The 17,697-nt window shown below is 38.7% G+C and overlaps 2 protein-coding genes across 3 annotated transcripts in view; both read left to right on the top strand.

Moving 5' to 3' along the window:
- The window catches only part of ZNF451 (zinc finger protein 451), a 97,119-nt gene extending 81,109 nt beyond the window's left edge, over positions 1-16,010 (top strand). For both annotated transcript variants that reach the window (XM_045294921.1, XM_004696334.2), the window contains one exon: positions 15,578-16,010. In XM_045294921.1, coding sequence (XP_045150856.1) covers positions 15,578-15,657 — 80 coding nt within the window. In that variant the 3' untranslated portion in view covers positions 15,658-16,010. The remainder of the gene's footprint in view (positions 1-15,577) is intronic.
- Positions 16,011-16,116: 106 nt separating this feature from the next.
- BAG2 (BAG cochaperone 2) overlaps positions 16,117-17,697 on the top strand; it is a 21,065-nt gene continuing 19,484 nt past the window's right edge. The window contains exon 1 of the mRNA XM_045294748.1: positions 16,117-16,137. Coding sequence (XP_045150683.1) covers positions 16,117-16,137 — 21 coding nt within the window. The remainder of the gene's footprint in view (positions 16,138-17,697) is intronic.

Here is a 17,697-nt window from a genome sequence, read left to right as displayed (position 1 = left end):
AAAGAAAAGCTTGTAGTTAGTTCAAGGACTGTTTGTTGGGTTTTAGGAGTGTTTTCCAATCCAGTCTGTTGGGGTACCACACCCTGGCCTCAAAGTCCACCTTCAGCATTCCCTGGGGACTTCACTGCTCCATTCCCTTGCTGTTCTGTTGCACCCCTTTAGTGTTTTCCTTGGGATGGCAGGGTCAGATCGGGTGTAATTCCCACACTGTATCTCCGGTGTTTTCCCCTGTAGGGATATGGGTCAGTGAGGGGCGTCATGTCTCATAGTGGGGCCGGCCATGTGGTCCTCTCTGTGGACTGGCTGCTCTAATTGGGAACATCGTCCTCACAGTCTGGTGGGCTAGGATGTGCTCCACTTTCTCCTCCTCCTCCTCCATTTGCTCCTGTATGCTCCAATCAGGTATGTCCCTCTCCCGGAGTTGCAGGTTCAATGCCATTCTTTGAAATAAATTCTTCAAGGGGGAGGGCTAGGTGTCCACGTAGTAGTTGGGATTGGGGCCAGCCCCCCAGACCTCTCCACTGGTTCCCTGATCCATGCCGGCACCCAAGATGGCCTTTTATGGTCCAGTTCTATGCCTGTCAGCCACATAGTGATGAGAACACATTTGTGGGTTTGAGCCACAAATTGGCAGCTAAGTTGTTTATCACGACCACTAAGAGATAAACACTATTGAACAGCTAGGGTGTTCAGATTGCTAATTTTATGTACCACTCCATGACTAATCCCATGGAAAATGCCAGACAAAATTACAACTTTCAAGTAACCACACTTTGGAATCCTTTGCAATTTGGGAGCTCCTAGTTAACCCAGGAAATCTGAGAAGTGTATAACTGGAAATGCATGAGGATTTCTAGCATGTGGTTAGCTATGCAATGCACTTATTACTAGGGGTTTTGAAGGAATTTTTATATTTTTTTGTGATTGTGAATAAAGAATTGTATTGTTAAAGAATTCAAGAAAATATATTTGAACCTTTAATCTGCAGTCATATAAGGTAAGGATATACAAAAATTTTAAGAACAACCAAAGTGGAAGAGGGTGTATATGTGCCCACTTATGTGTAGTGTGTTCTTGTTTTGCAGCGATAATGTGTGCCCACTATACAATACTCCATGTAAATTAAAGAAAAACTGTCTCCTTTGACTTCCCTCTGATGCCCTTTCTTTGCCCTGCCTCTTCACCCAACAAGAACTGGCTCAAATGACCTTTCTTAGGTTGTACCATATGGAATTCTCATTTGTAGACAGTTTGGTAAGGTCATAGTTTTTCTCGACGTTCCCTTTAAGGTTCAGCTAACTGTTGTATCCTCTAGGCTCTAACTAAACCGTACCACATTGATTTAAAGTATTTCTGTATGCATTCTCATAGAAGAATAGGATCATATGTTATTTATTTTTGTGGCACCTTAGTACAGTGCTTTGAATTAAATGATTGTTTATTGAACAAATAAACTTAGGTTAGAGCCACTGGAACACAAGCCTTCTTATCTTCCTTCCCAGCAGAACACTGTCAATGCCTGAGAAGTAGTGGTAAAGGGCTGGATACATTTGTGTGTGGCTTTTTGCCTTAAAAGAAGGTTGATGTTTTGCCCCCTTGGTGATTGGTCTCATTCTCTATAGACTAGTATAAGACTCTTTCATTACCTGTGCCCATCATGAATATCCTGTGTAGATTTCAGAGATCAGGTATGGGGATATTGCGCGCGCACTGTGTGATGGGGAAGAGTACAGACTTTGGAGCCACATTGTGTTGGCTTAAAGCTCCGTTATGCCACTTGCAAGCGGTGTCATATTGGGCAAGTCATTTAACTTCATGGTCCTTCAGCTTGCTAATTTTTAAAATAAAATCACTGAACTTGAATTATACTAGAATAAGCATGCATATATATGGAAAGCATTGTACTGTATTTGTTGTTGCTATTGTAATTAGAATTATAAATATAATTTTTCTTTGAATCTAAGATCTGCTCTAGAAGTATAACTCCTTATAAACAGTTTGCTAATAGTTTTTAAAATGTGAAATTATGAGTATCTTTATTTTACGTAAGACTCAAACCTTTGAAAGATAAAGTCATTTGGCTTCAGAGTCACAGCTTGAACGTGAGTGGACATGATTTGTTTAAGTCTTCTAACATCTAATACAGTACTGAGTTCTTATTCTGCCTCTCTCCTTAAGAGGTCTTAACGAGAATAAAAATAAAGCAAAAATAGAATAAAAGAAACATCTGCCTGAAGAGCCAAACCTCCTGTCAGGGTCTGTACTGTTAGGTGTCATCTAGGATATGGCCTAAAGACCTCACTGCTGAGTTTTTTGAAATGAGGGGGAAATGAGCATATCTGTTGGTGTTACAACTTATTACTGAGGTGTGAAAGTCATTAATGTTGACAGGCCAATTCAGCAATAGAAGCCTTTTTTGCAGCACCTAGCATGTGTCAGATAATGTATTGGGTGCATAGGTTATAGTCTGCTTTCACAACGGTTTCTGTGTTAGTCTTTTCTTCATTGAATAGAGTTACTGAGAGAATCGGTAACTTTCTCAAAGTAATACAGCTAGTAAGTGACAGCACCAGAATTCAAACCTTGGAGATAATGTGAGTTGTAAATAAGGTGACCAGTTAATTTCTTGTTCAAGCATTTTTAAGAGAAAAGGCACTATTAGTTCCATAAAAGATGTAAACTGTAACTGGGCAAAGGAAATGGAGATCTACGGTCACTTCGCCCGTAAAGCCCATGTTGTTTCATCTCACAGTGTGTGCTGCTTTGCTCCTGTGCCCTCTCGACTCTCATGGGTTCTCGCCCTCTATACCTACCCTTCCAAAACAAAGAGTTTATTTTAGTATCTGTGCCACTGAAAATTGTTCTTTTAAAATGTCCCAATCAAGAGACATCAAAAACAAACACCACCGATGATGCCATTTTTCTTGCATCCCTGTGGACTCAAGTCATTTTGTGCAGAAAGTATAATAATTGTGATTAGGTCCTTAACCAAAATATTTTAGACAAGCTATGGGTTCTGAGAAAAATTAGACCATTTTATTTTAATCAAAGTGTATGGAACAAAGTGCCTCATAACCAGTAATTAATTAACTAACCCATGAGCCAATTAATCATTATTTCAGTGGTACTTTTTTCAATTTCTATTATGATTCCTTCTTTAATTGGAGTCGTGTAAAAGTATGATTTTTTTAATTTTAAAAAAGTTTTAATTTTTATTGGCTAACTTAACTGATTCCTACATAAGAGAACACTGAAACCACCCGCTTCTCTGCAGGAGACAAATGAGGCTCTCTACTCCTTTAAAGAGTTACAGTCTCAGAAACCCACAGGGGCAGTTCTTCCCTGCCTTCAGGGTCACTAGAAGTCAGAATTGATTCAATGGCGTGCGTTTGTGTTTGAATTTAGAGAGCATAGTCTCTACTTGTGCGATCGCTTATATGGTTCACTATCTGATCATTTTAATATAAATACATACATCTTCTCTCATTGGTGGTGTTCAGGGTCTGTAGATAAGTTCACTTTACTAATTGTCTATGAATAATTTGAGACATTTTAAAAGTCTACATTAGTAAATATATAAATCTCATCCCTTTGGAGATTATATTATTACACGTGCAATAATTTTGAATTTATCTAAACCTTTTCTTATGTGCTATGACAATGCTTCTTCCAGTTGTGTGTATTTTATCTTTCTATCTTTAATTCCATTGATTTCTGCTTTTCATTATTTCTTTCCTCCTACTAAGGGAAGGTTGGTGGTGCTGTGGGTTAGGTGCTAGGCTGCTAACCACAAGGTCACTGGTTCAAACTCACCAGCCACTCCACGTGAAAAAGATAAGGCTGTCTGCTTCAGTAAAGATTTATAGCCCTGGAAACCCTAGATAGGGTTGCTATGCCTGGCCAAAAAAGAAAGAAAGAAAGAGTTGGTTGATTAATTCAGACTCATAGTATCCACCTTACAGGACAAGATACATCTGGTCATAGTGCTTCCAAGGTTGGACTCATTTTGAAGCCAAGTGACTCATCTTTCTCTGGGGGAATGGCTACTAGGTTCAAGCCTATGACTTTGAGGTTATCAGACAAGCACTTACCCATAGGACCACCAGGTCTCCTTGCTATAATGCACTAGGTGGTGCACGCTACCCCTCATCCTCCCCACTGGCCTCACCTGGAACCCCAGGGCCCCCTCCCGGCTGAGAAAGGTAGGTAGATTAGCAGCACCAAGTGGGGACTTAAAACACTCTCGCCACTCCTCGCCTCCAGTAGTCGCATTCAGGCAACCAGTTTGGTACACTCCAGTGTGCCTCTGCGAGCTTGTGCAGCCGACTCACCATCAAACCAAACCCAGCTGTGAATCTTTGCAGGCACAGATAGCCTCATCTTCCTCACACGGAGTGACTGGTGGGTTCAAACTGCCCACTTTGTGGTTAGCAGACCAACAATTATCCAACAATGCAACCAGGGCATTTGCCATCGAGTCTGACTCATGAAGGGGCTTCAAAAAGTAGGTGGAAAGTGAAATTGAAAGATGCTGAAAGCATCCTGGTATATTTAGTATTTTAATTTAGCTATCATCTTTTTAGCATCTTTCTCCCTTCCCAGTGTTTTCATGTTTACTGTTTACAGTATATTTAGAGGTAAATATGCTCCGCTGTATTTAAAACAGACACCTTTCAACATAGATGAGTTTACGTCTTCATCCCAGCTCTTTCTGCTATTATTGCTATATGTGCTTTATCTACATGTTACAAATCCTACAAGACAATATTACTCCTTATTTAAACAGTCTTAAGAAATTTAAAGAAAAGTATATGTACAATTTTCTATTTCTCTACATAGGTACCATTTGTGATCTTTTTTTTTTCTCAGTAGATTAGTGTTCTTTCTGGTATCATTTCTCTTCAGCCTGAAAGAAATTCTTTTTAAAAAATTTTTGTAATGCACCTTTGCTGGGGATGAATTGTTTTGTTTATATGAAAATGTTATTTTCCCTTAGTTTTTGAAGGCTATTTTCCTTAGCATTGGAATTCTGCTAAACTAATTTTTTTCTTTTCTTTCCCTTTAGCACTTTAAAGATGTTCACTGTCTTCTGACCTCCATTGTTTCTGATGAAAAGTCCATCATTTGTATCATTGTTTCCTTGTATGTAATGTGTTTTGCTTGTTTTTTTCATTTGGCTGCATTTAAGATTTATTCTTTGTTTTTAGTTTATAGAAGTTTTCTAGATGCCTAGGTCTGGTTTTCTTTGTATTTATCCTGTTTGGAGTTTGCTGAGATACCTGGATCAGTAAATTTATATTCATCAAGTTTGGGGGGATTTCAGCCATTATTTGTTCAAAATTTTTGCCCATTTTCTCTTTACTTTTGGACCTCCAATTATATGTGTGTCAGATAGCTTGAATTTACCCACAGGATAGTTTCTACCCTCTTCCCTGTTTTCATATTGGATCATTTCTACTTTTCAGCCCTAAAATACATTGATCCTTTTTTTTCACTGCCTTTAATCTTAGCTAATTCAGTGAATTTTTCATATTTTTTATGAAAATATATATCATATATTTTGAGTTCTAGCATTTCTATGTAGTTATTTTGATTTATTTACTTTGTTTCCATTTCTCTATTGATATTTCCTACCCTGTTCATTTTGTCTATAGTTTCCATTAAGTTCTTTAAAATATTTGTAATGGCTTTTATAAGTCTTTTTCTGTTAATTCCAACAACTTGATTGTCGTAGGGTTGTATTGACAATGTTTCCTCTTTCATTTTCTTTTGTTTTGGTTTGTCTGGTTTTTGCTATATACTGGATGCATATTGTAGATTTTGTTGTCTTCATCAGAAGAGGTGTTTTGCTTTTTTTCCTTCTAGGCAATTAACTGGAGTAAAATTGTCCCCTTGCCGTGGGTAACAGCTGAGATGACTCATTTCTCTTAGTTTTCCAACTGTTGCTTTTCACTGAGAAACCTATACCTTCACCTGGATAGGTCACCCATGCATTTGTGCAGTATATTAGATATTAAGGATCCCCCCCCCCCTCTATGACTTCCTCCTTTCCAGTCTTCCTTACAGGCCCAAATGCTGTCCTTTGACACCTCAAGCTCCTAAGCCTGGTTGTCGGGTGGAGCACAGCATCTTGTCACACAAGTGTACTCTAAGGCAAGGAAGCCATCCAGCTGTGAATCTTACCTGGGGGAGTACTCTTCTCTCAAGGGTTTGACTCTTCTCTTTCTGTCTGTCTGCTTTTGATTACTCTGCAATGCCTTAAAGTAATTTCTTTTTAAAAATGTTGTTGTCAGAGTTGATAATTGATAGCTATAGAAAGGTCTGTCCAATATAAACTACTCTGTAGTTGGTGGTTTGCTTTTTTTATCCAATCTTTAGCTGACAAGTTTAATCCTGTAACCATACTGTAAATATTGATGTTTGTATTTCTGCTTATTCGACTTGCTTTTTTAGTGGTTTTTAAGTTAAATGCTTTATTTCTTTTCTTTTGTGATTAAGGTTTTATCACTAGAACAATAAAAAGACCTTAGAAAACTTCAACTTTGACCCTTTCCCTGATTTACATGCTGTGATTTTGCTTCTCTGTGTACTATATATTGAATAACGTACAAAAAATGTAAAATCATTTCACAAAACATGTAACTACCACTCAGGTTAAAAAATTGAACACTGGGGTTCTTTTGCCCTTCTTCCCCAAGATAGCCACTTAGTAGTTTCACAGTGCTTGATTGTGAACTTGAGCAAAATGGGATTACAGGCACGCCTCCTTTCCTGTGCTTCTCTTTATTTTGCTTCACAGTTACAGCTTTTTTACAAATGGAAGGTTTGTGGTAACTTCATGTGGAGCAAGCCTACCAGCACCATTTTTCCAACAACACATACTCACTTCATGTATCTGTTTCACATTTTGATCATTTACACAATGTTTCCCCCCCCCCTTTTTTTTCTTTCAATAAGTTATTGCATGTTTAGTAGACAAATGAAACCCACTATCATCAAGTGAAACTATAGGGTGTCTCAAATTTTAAAACTTTATGCAAGCAGATGCCCTGAATATTTTCCCACAGAGCGGTCTGAATGGCCAGCCTTGCCGTTAGTAGTTCAGCATCTGCTCAAGAACGCCACAAGGGTTCTTCAGTAGGCTACAGGACAATGTAAAACATAACTTTTATGTGCACTGGAAACCAAAAAAAATCCATGTCCTCAGGTTATTGAGCTATTCACTTTATTATGGTGGACGAGAGCCAGACCCACAGTGTCTTTAAAGGAGTGTGTGTGTGCGCATGTGTGTATGTGTGTAAGTGTAATAACTCTTGTGTGTGTGTGTACACAGGAGAGGAAGAAAGAACTTTCTGTGATAATGAAAATTGTTCTATGTCTGCCTGTCGCATGTGACTCTTAAGTACTTACAAAGTGGCTAGTATGGCTGAAGAACTGAATTTTTAGTTATTTAAACATAAATAACCACTTACAGTTAGTCCATCATATCAGGCCTTACAAGTGTTGTTGTTGTTGTTGTTGTTGTTGTTATTAGGTGCCATCGAGTTGGTTTCTACTCAAAACAACTACATGTACAACAGAAAGCAACACTGCCCAATCCTGTGCCGTCCTCACAGTTACTCTCTATATTTGAGCCAATTGTTGCAGCCCCTGTTTGAATCACTCTCCTTGAGGGCTTTCCTCTTTTTCACTGCTCCTCTGCTTTACCAGGCATGATGTCCTTCTTCCGTGATTGTTGGTCTCTCGACAATATGTCCAAAGTACATGAGAAGAAGTCTCACTGCTCTTGCCTCTAAGGATCATTGTAGTTGTACTTCTTCCAAGACAGATGTTTGCTCTTTGGGCAATCCATGGTCCTTTGAATACTCTTCCCCCACACCATTATTCAAATGCATTGATTGTTCCTCAGTGTTCCTTATTCAGCCTCCAACTTGCACATGCATATGAGGTGCCTGAAAAATGCCATGGCTTGGGTCTGGGGCCACAGTAGTCTTCAAAGTAACTTCCCTGCTTTTCAACACTGTTAAAAGATCTTGTGCAGATTTGCCCAGTGTGTGTCTTGTGCTCTCCTGATCACTGATTGTGAACCCATGCAAGGCAAAATCCTTGGCATCGTTTCTCCATTTCTCATGATGTTATTCATTGGTTCATTACAAGGATTTCCATCTTCTTTACATTGAGTCGAAATCCATACGGAGAGCTGTATCTCTGATCTTCATCAGCAGTGCTTCAAGTCCTCAACACCTTCAGCAAGCAAAGTTGTGTCATCTACATACCGCAGATGTTAATAACCCTTCATCCGTTCCTAAGGCCACATTCTAATACACATATAACCCACTTTCTCTGCTCAGCATACAGATTGGATCAGTGTAGTGAGAAGGTACAACCTGACAGACACCTTTCCTGATTTTAAATAAAGCAGTATCCCCTTGTTCTGGGTGCACAACTTACTTTTGATCCATGTATAGGTTTTGCGTGAGCACGATTTAGATCTTCATGAATCCCCATTCTTCGCAAAGCTATCCGTATTTTGTTATGATCCACAATTAATATCTTTACATGTTTAATAAAACACAAGTAAGCATCTTTTATTCTCCACTTTCAGCCAAGATCCATCTAACATCAGCATTAATATCTCTACTTCAACATCCTCTTCTGAATCTGGCCAGAACCTCTGGCAGCTCTGTCAATGTACTACTGAAATCGTCATTGGATGATCTCCAACAACAATTTACTTGCTTGTGATAACAATGATAATCATTTGATAGTTTGAGCATTCTGTTGGGTCACCTTTCTTTGGATTTAGTATAAATATGGATCTCTCCCAGTCATTTGGCCAAATCTCTATCTTCGAACTTTGCTAGCATGGACAGGTGAGTGCGTCCAGTGCTTCATAAGCTTGTTGAAGCACTTCAGTTGGTATAACATCAATTCCTGGAGCCCTGGTTTTGACTTATGCTTTCAGTTTGGTTTGGACTTCTTCCTTCAGCACTATTGGTTCTTACTCATGCTACCCTCCTGCGATGGTGGAATGTCCATTAGTTTGTTTCTGTAAAGTGACTGGTATTCTATTTTCCTTTTCCCTTAGAGTCTTTCAGTATTGAAACTTGAAGCCTGAATTTTTCTTCTTGAATTCTTTCAATTTAAGACACCCTGTGCATGCTCTTCATTTTTGGTTTTCTAACTCCAGGACTTGGCTCATTTCGTCATAATACTTTGCTTTGTCTTCTCAAGCTGCCCTTAATTTTTTTCTATTCAGCTCTTTTGACTGCATCATTTCTTCCAACTGCCTTAGCTACTCTGTGATCAAGAGTAAGTTTCAGAGTCTCTTCTGGCATCCACTTTGGTCTTTTCTTTGTTTCCTGTCTTTTTAATGACCTCTTTTACTGTCTTCATGAATGATATCTCGATGTACTCCCACAGATCATCTGGTGTTCTGTCATTAGTATCCATGCATCAAATCTCCTTGAGGTGCATAAATTTGAATAATAGTTATGTTGATGGGATTTCCTTAAAGGTAGATAAATATAATCCTATCACAGCAATTTTACTTAAGATAGATCTTGGTATGTCCTTTTTGACAAATGAATGCAACACTATTCCTCTTGAGTGTGTCATTCCCAGCATAGTAAACTAAGATTTTCTGATTCCAAATGGCCAGTACCTGTCCATATTAGCCTAGGATATCGATCTCTATGTGTCCTATTTCATTGTTTGATGATTTCCAATTTTTCTAGAATCATACTTAGTATATGCCAACTTCTGATCATTAGTTAATTTTTGCTACCTGTTTCTTCTTACCTAGAGTTGTGCCCCATCAGCAAACGAAGATCCCACTGTGTTCTGCTTCCGTTCAAGGGCCTTCAGTATCTGGCAATGCTTCAGAGTTATGCATAAGGTTTTCAGAGGCTCTTCCTCTGAAGTGGGGAGCAGACTCCTTCTGTACTGTCTGTTCTTAGTCCAGAAGCTCTGCTGAAAAACCTGTTCATTTAGGGTGACTCTGTTGGTATTTGAAATACCAATGACACACCTCCAGCACCACAGCAGTGCACAAGCTACCACAAGACGAAAATGACAGACAAATGGTGGCCTATGAGTGTAGGTTGCATCTTCATGGGAGTGTCTTGTTTCCATCCCTCAAACACTGTTGTAAAGATTCATCCATGTCTCATGTAGCTTTGGTTTGTTCGAAAACAGCAAGCCAAACTCACTGCCATCAAGTCAATTCTGACTTGTAGTAACCCTGTAGGACAAAGTAGAACTTCCCCTTTGAATTTCCACGGTGGTGAATCTTTACAGGAGCATAAAGCCTTTCATCTCTCTCAAGCAGAGCAGCTGATGGTTTCAAATTCCTGACCACCTGGTTAGTAGCCCAACACATAATCCACTCTTACCAACCAGGGTCCTTTGGTTTTTTCAGTAACTTTATAATTCCATGTCCTATGCATATACCAGTTTATTCTATTGATGGACATTTTGATTGATTATAGTTTGGACTATTGCAAGTGATGCTGCTTTGAATATTCTCTTATGATGCACATCTATCAGAATTTCTGGGACTATTCAAGTGGGCTTCAAAAATCTATTGGAAAAAAATCCATTGTCTTTTAATTCCACAAAGTTTTTGAACCCCATTGTATACTGAGTTGAATTGTGTTCAACTTGAGTTGCTGATTCGAACTTTTTCCAAGACACATTCTTGCCAGTAGTGTTTATGAGTTCCCATTGATCTGTATATAGCCTCAACAATTATTAAGGGTATTCAGTGTTTTATTTTTTATTTTAACTTGTCTTATGAGTATGTACTGATACTACTTTCTGGCTGTTTATAAAGGTATTTATATATTTCATGGCATTTACATTTGATTATATTTTTCCTATCTGATTATTCCAGCTAGGAACTACATGCTTTCTTTTTGAACATAAGTTCCATGTATTATGAATATTTTCTCCCACCCTATGACTTGGTATTATGTTTATTAAATAGTCTTTTTTAAATGTGTTTGATGAAACATATAAAGTTCATGTTCCTTAGTTTCCATATGCTCTTTTGAGTCTTTTTTTTTTTTTTTTAATCATTTTATTAGGGGCTCATACAGCTCTTTCACAATCCACACATCAGTTGTATCAAGCACATTTGTACATTTGTTGCCATCATCATTTTCAAAACATTTTCTTTCTACTTGAGCTGTTGGTATCAGCTCCTCCTCTTTTCCCTTCTCTTACTCATGAACCCTTAATAATTTATAAATTATTATTTTTTCATGTCTTACACTGACCGATGTATCCATTCACCCACTTTTCTGTTATCTGTCCCCCTGGGAGGGGGTTATATGTACATCATTGTGGTTGGTTCCCTCTTTCAACCCCCACCTTCCCCTTACCTTCCTGGTATCGCTACTCGCAATATTGGTCCTGCAGGGTTTATCTGACCTGGATTCTCTGTGTTTCCAGTTCCTATCTGTACTAGTGTACATCCTCTGGTCTAGCCGGATTTATAAAGTAGAATTGGGGTCATGATAGGGGGAGGAAGCATTAAAGACCTAGAGAAAAGTTGTATGTTTCATCAGTGCTATAATGCACCTTGACTGGCTCATCTCTTCCTTGTGACCTTTCTTATGGGGATGTCCAATTGTCTACAGATGGACTTTGGGGCTCCACTCCGTACTCCCACTCATTCACATTGTTATGATTTTTTGGTTTTGGGTCTTTGAACCCCAATACCTGATCTCATCGGCACTTCATGATCACACAGACTGGTGTGCTTCTTCCAGGTGGGCTTTGTTGCTTCTCAGCTAGATGGCTGCTTTTAAGACCTTTAAGACCTCAGATGCTGTATCTTTTGATAGTTGGGCACCGTCAGCTTTCTTCACCATATTTGCTATGCACCCATTTTGTCTTTAGCGAACGTGTCGAGAAGTTGAGCATCACGGAATGCCAGGTTATTAGAATAGAGTGTTCTTGCATTGAGGGAGTACTTGAGTAGAGAGGCTCAATGTCCATCTGCTACCTTAATACTTGACATATAAATATATGTACATAGATCTATTTACCTATCGTTAAATATATAAATATATTTACATATGTACATGCCTGTATTTAGACCTCTATAAATGATCTTTGCCTCCTAGTTCTTTCCTCTACTTTTACTTTCCTCTTGTCCCACGATCATGTTCAGCCTTCATTCCGGTTTCAGTAATTCCTCTCGGTTACATTGCCCTTGATCAAGCCCTACCAGGCATCCTACACCCTCCACACCATCAATTTTAGAACACTTGTTCCCTTGTCCCTGGGTTTATTAACACCTACTTCCTTTCCCCTGCGTCCCTCTCTCCCGTGTTCCCTGGAACTGTCGATCCTGTTGTTTTCTCCTCCTATCTTTATCTAGATAGACATGCAGAAACAATAAGCACAAAAACAACGCATAGCAAAAGAAAAGCCTATAAATAGTTCCAGGTCTGTTTGTTGACCTTTGGGAGTGTTTTCTGGTTGAGTCTGCTGAGGTGTCATGCCCTGGCCCCAAAGTCTTTTTGGTATTCCCAGAGGACTTCATAGTTTTGCTCCCCTTGCTGCTCTGTTGCACACCCTGGGGTGGGGGTGGGGGGATCATATTTAAGTCCTTCTCTAAGGGCTTGAAAATATTAAATTATCTTCTACAAGCATTGTATTTTCCTTTCATATTTAGCATATTAGAACTCTGGGATTTTGTGTGCATGTGTGGGGGTAGTGCCAGATAAGAGTAAAAATTTCTGTAATTGACCCACCATGACTTAAGAAAAAGACCATCATTTCCCTGCCACCTTTGTCAGATTACATGTCCATATATGTGTGGATCTATTTCCAAGCTCTTTATTGTATTCTATTATTATGTTTAGCTACTCTTACACTCATAACATTCTTTCAAAAATTATTATAATTGACTATAAATTTTCCTAGCTTACATGCCCTGTCACATTATTCTTTGCTAAGGGTGTTTCGGCTTTTCTGTGCATTATTTCATCCCTATGAATTCATTTTAGGACAGCTCACTGACCTAGGGTGTAGCTTAAACTTCACCGCTGTACACAACCTTCCAGTATTGTAACTGAACAATTTAACACCACTGCCCTGACTCCGAGGATGATGCAACTGTGTCTTAGAAGAATCACTTATGCCTATGAATCAAGTAGGCTCTGAGAGGCATCCTGTGGGACTGAGGAACACTGGGAGGAGCGAGATCTGTGTGACAAATCAGTGAAGACCAAGAAATGGATATCGAATTCCGCCCTCCTGGGCCTTAGCATCATTCCCAGGGAGGAGATGGAGAACTCAAGAATGTCTGGCTTGTTTACTGTTCTCTCCCTGTACTTGATGTAGTGGACATTTAATAAGTATTTACCAAATGAACACACATCTATGTTACATTTTTCAAAGATAACCATTATGTAGCCTTGAATAGCTGGGTTTTATTAATCATTCTACTGGATGCTCCTACAGCTCTTATAACACTCCATACATCAGTTATAGCAAACATATTTGTACATATGTTGCCATCATCATTTTCTAAACATTTACTTTCTATTTGAGGCCTTGGTATCAGCTCCTCTTTTTTCCCTCTCTTCCCACCTCCCACTCTCGTGACGCCTTGATAAATTATAAATTATTGTTGTTTTCATATCTTACATTGACTGCTCTCCCCTTCACCCAAGTTTCTGTTGTTTATCACCCTAGGTGGTGAGGGGGGTGTCAGGGGGAATGCGTACATCATTGCAATTGGTTCCCCCTTCCCCACTCCTCCCCCCACCTTCCCACTACCCTCCTGATAATCATTACTCCCATTTCTGTTCCTGAGAGGTTTACATGAGATTTATTGTCTTAGATGTTAGAAAGTTTAAAGCTAAATTTTTAAAAGCCTGTGAGAATTTGCCACCTTATGATTGTGCTTTTCTGTTTCTATTTTAAAACATACGCATCACCTCAAGTCTTTTTGTAAGTAAGTGACATGGATTTTTCTTTTTAATGTTGAAATAAGTGATTACTTGCCAACTGATTGACTTTTTACATCCCTAAATGGAAATAACTTGTAAGTTCCTTAGTATATTTTGTCATATATTTTAAATTTCAGTTTGAGATCGTATCCAGATTCTTAACATTTCATAATGCTCACATTTTATGGCAGAGAAACTTAAGTTTTCCAGCTTTTCTATTTTGATGTTTCTTATTAAAAAAGATAAATATGGCTGATAAAATTTAAATAAAGCATGTTTATTAGTTTTCTGCCCTAAAGGTTAAAATTCTGTATATTTTTTAATGCAGATGTGGAATTAGAAGAAGCTATTAGAAGAAGTCTTGAGGAAATGTAGTTAAAGATGCTACCATACAACATCAAGTGGCCCTGAAGAGATTCTCAGGATGAGTTCTTGAGTTTGTTTTATAAAGAAGACCCAAAATCTACTAGCATAAATATATTTGAAAACATACTTTTGCATTCAAGTGTTCAAGATCTGATTCTTTGTGTTTTTGTGCTATTATGCAAAGATATTTAGAAGGATTAGAATATATATGGATACAGATATGTCATATATTCTAATAAGTGTATTACAGTTTCCCAGTTAACTCTGAATGCATATGCTTAGGATACAAGGGGGTTTTTTCATTGGAAAAGCACTTGGCGGCTGTTCACGACTCTCATGTGTTACGTGCTCCTTTACTTGTGCCGTACAAGCGACTCCCATTTATTTTTTAGGAGTGGAAATGAATGTAAACAAAGCTGCTCAGTTTTTCTGTAAATCTCATGTTGCATTCATAAATAATACCTTTGAGGTCTTTGTTTATAATTATTAGACCAGCGTAACAGAAACTGAACATGAAAATAGGTTAACATTTTTACCAGTAACGTACCTTACGGGTTTTGCTCAAATGTATATTCCTGCTTTAATAGGGCTTACATTGCTAGAATTAAAGAAAAATACCCTAATTTTTCTTAAAACAACTAAAAATAATCCTCCATTACTTGTACCTGAAAAGACTTGTATATGACTTTTGTGATCTATATTGTCAAATGGGAATGATGCTAAAATACTTGCATAAAATTAAATTTATTTTTAATAATCTTAGTCCTTTATTATATTTGTATAAACATATTATTCTCCAAAAAATAATGTAAGATCTACTCAGGAATATTTTTCCTTAACTGTTAAAAGAAATTCTTACCTAAGTATGTTTATCTTACTCATTGAACTCTCAATTTCCTACATTTGGATTACAAACTTAATTTTTTAGGGTTGAGGCCCCATTATGTATAGTAAAAATCATTACATCAGTAGAAAACTAAGAAAAAGTTTGTCATACTGTCTTTGTATATGTTTCATGCTGTTTGATAAAAAATGGCATCCTTAAAAAGTGACTCATTTACTTGCCAAACCGAAAGACATTTTTATCAAAAAACCTTTGTAACCAAAAAGAAACAAAATACTATGGCTATATTTTTATTCTTTCTCTGCAACACTGGATATTTTATTGTGAAGGGAGATTATGCTGTTTTTTGTTGTTTTAGGTCCACATTGAACATCAAATTATTATTTTTTTCCATCTTCAGATTTCAGTTGGATTCCTTCCAGCTTGATTTTAAAGAAGACACCACAGCTTCAGAATGTATCTGTCGTCACTCCAAAATGACCACATTATACTTTCAGTTTGTAGGTTCACACAGTCCGGCAGTGCTTTGGGGGAGGCGTCTTTAAGCTGGACCTTGAAGACACCTGAGAGACACCAACAGGAGCTTTCTAAGTAGGAACAAGAAGAAGCTCAACAGGTGGGGCCAGAGGTCCACACCCGGTGTGATGTCACTGATACCCTATTAGAAAGCTTCTGTGGTGTATGATAGAGAGCACCTGAAACTTTAGAAATGAAGAGAAAGATGTTTCATCATGACCTTAAGAAGTGGCAATTGGATTGTTTCATGTTTTAATTAAAAAATTGTGACCATTGTATTTTTACCTGTAAAGCAATTAAAAGTCATTAGAAAGTTATGTCATAATTGAATTTATTTTAGACACAGATGTAGTCAATTGGATGGCATTAGAGACTCATGGATTATTGAATTACCAAAAGTAAATGTTTCTGACAGTGACGAAGATGATTTTCATTCCATCAAAAGTACTGAACACCTACCCAGTACCAGCAGCTATTTAGTGTACTTGGGGTGCACCAGTGAGCAAAGCAAAGGAGCACAACTTTGGGAGGAAGGAGGTGGGGTGAGGTATTACATAATAAGCAAGTAAAGTATATCTGATGAGAAGTATAATGTTTGAAAATAAAGAGACCGGACTGACCAGTAGTTCAGAAGATGGGGGGCCATGGATCTTGCTAATTTTTTATCTCGATGATTATATACTTAAACAAAAGAAGTTGAGGAATTAGCCATGCAAATGGTGGCGAGAACAGCCAGTGACATGGCCCAGAAGTGCGTTTAGCAAATTCAAGGACAGGAAGAATGCTAGTATGGCTGAAGCCGCATGAGCTGGTTGAGTAATAGACGAGGTCAGAGAAATGGGCTATGGTGTTGTGGTCCTTCTAAGGATTTGCTTTTACTCCAAGAGAAGCCATTAAACTAGGTTTGAGAGTGAGTGGTGTGAGGTCCCTCATTTAAAAGGATTACTGTCCTTGCTTTATTGAGAGGAAAGGGCATGCAGGAGGCTTGCAGCAAGCAGTCTATGTGAGGTGCTGGTGGCGTGGACCAGGGTAGAACCCAGGAAAATCTGGGAACTATTCTGAAAGTAGAGCTGATGATTTTACACATGGGCTGGAGCTACAAAAAGAGAACTTCAGGGTGGTTCTAAAGGCAGATTCCTATTTCTATCTCCTAACATGACATACCTTTATTGGTGAAATCCCTACACCAATAGTTAAATAGTATTTAGAGTGAGTTGAGAGGAAATAGAGATCTGGGCTTTAGAACCTTTGTTCTAAGTATGTAAATGGCTTTGGCTTTAATCTCCGATTAAATGTGATCCTGCTTTAAACTTACTGTCATGTTATGTGCCTACTTCACTTTCATCCTGGCTCCACAGGCACACGGTTTTCTTTCAAATAAGTCTTTATACTCCCAGATCCCTTTTCATATTTTGCCCTTTATGGTGCTTGCCCTAGGGACTTCTGCATCTTGTTTTGAAGAAATCCAAACAATTAGGGCATAAAATGACCTTTATTATTATTTCGCTCAATTTCCCACAGGAATATATATTTCTCAGTAAACCACAAGAACGATCATGAAAAATAAATCAGTCTGTGGCAATGTCAATTCATCTCCCCAAATTCAGCTAGACAGAAGAGTAGCCCCTCGCTGCTGGACAAGTCCTGTGGTTCAAACCCTGTGTTCCCGGGAGAGTTGAGGCTTTCTGCTCCCTGGGTGGACTTTTTCTTTCCCCTTCATCAGAGGACTTGCCATCTTTCCTGGCTAGGCGAAACCAACAGGACTGAGCTAGGCACCTTTAGGGTGCGCCAACTAGGGTCTAATTGGGGGGAGTGGGGGGCCGGCACCCTGTCCTCCGCCTGGACTGCGGGTTATTCCAGAGGTGGCAGCAGCTTTAGATCCAACCCCACCTCCTGTGTCCGCCCTTGTAGAGCCTTCGGAGGCCGTGGCACCCCAGGGACCCCGGTCCTGGAGCGCCAGGAGGCGGCACGCCCCTACCAACGTGCCCGGTGGCGCGCCTGCCC

Source organism: Echinops telfairi, unplaced genomic scaffold, assembly GCF_000313985.2.
Source record: "Echinops telfairi isolate 266 unplaced genomic scaffold, ASM31398v2 ScPeMD7_3533;HRSCAF=4204_1, whole genome shotgun sequence".
In the NCBI taxonomy this organism is placed as follows: domain Eukaryota; kingdom Metazoa; phylum Chordata; class Mammalia; order Afrosoricida; family Tenrecidae; genus Echinops; species Echinops telfairi.
This window is presented reverse-complemented; position numbering and strand designations above follow the sequence as displayed.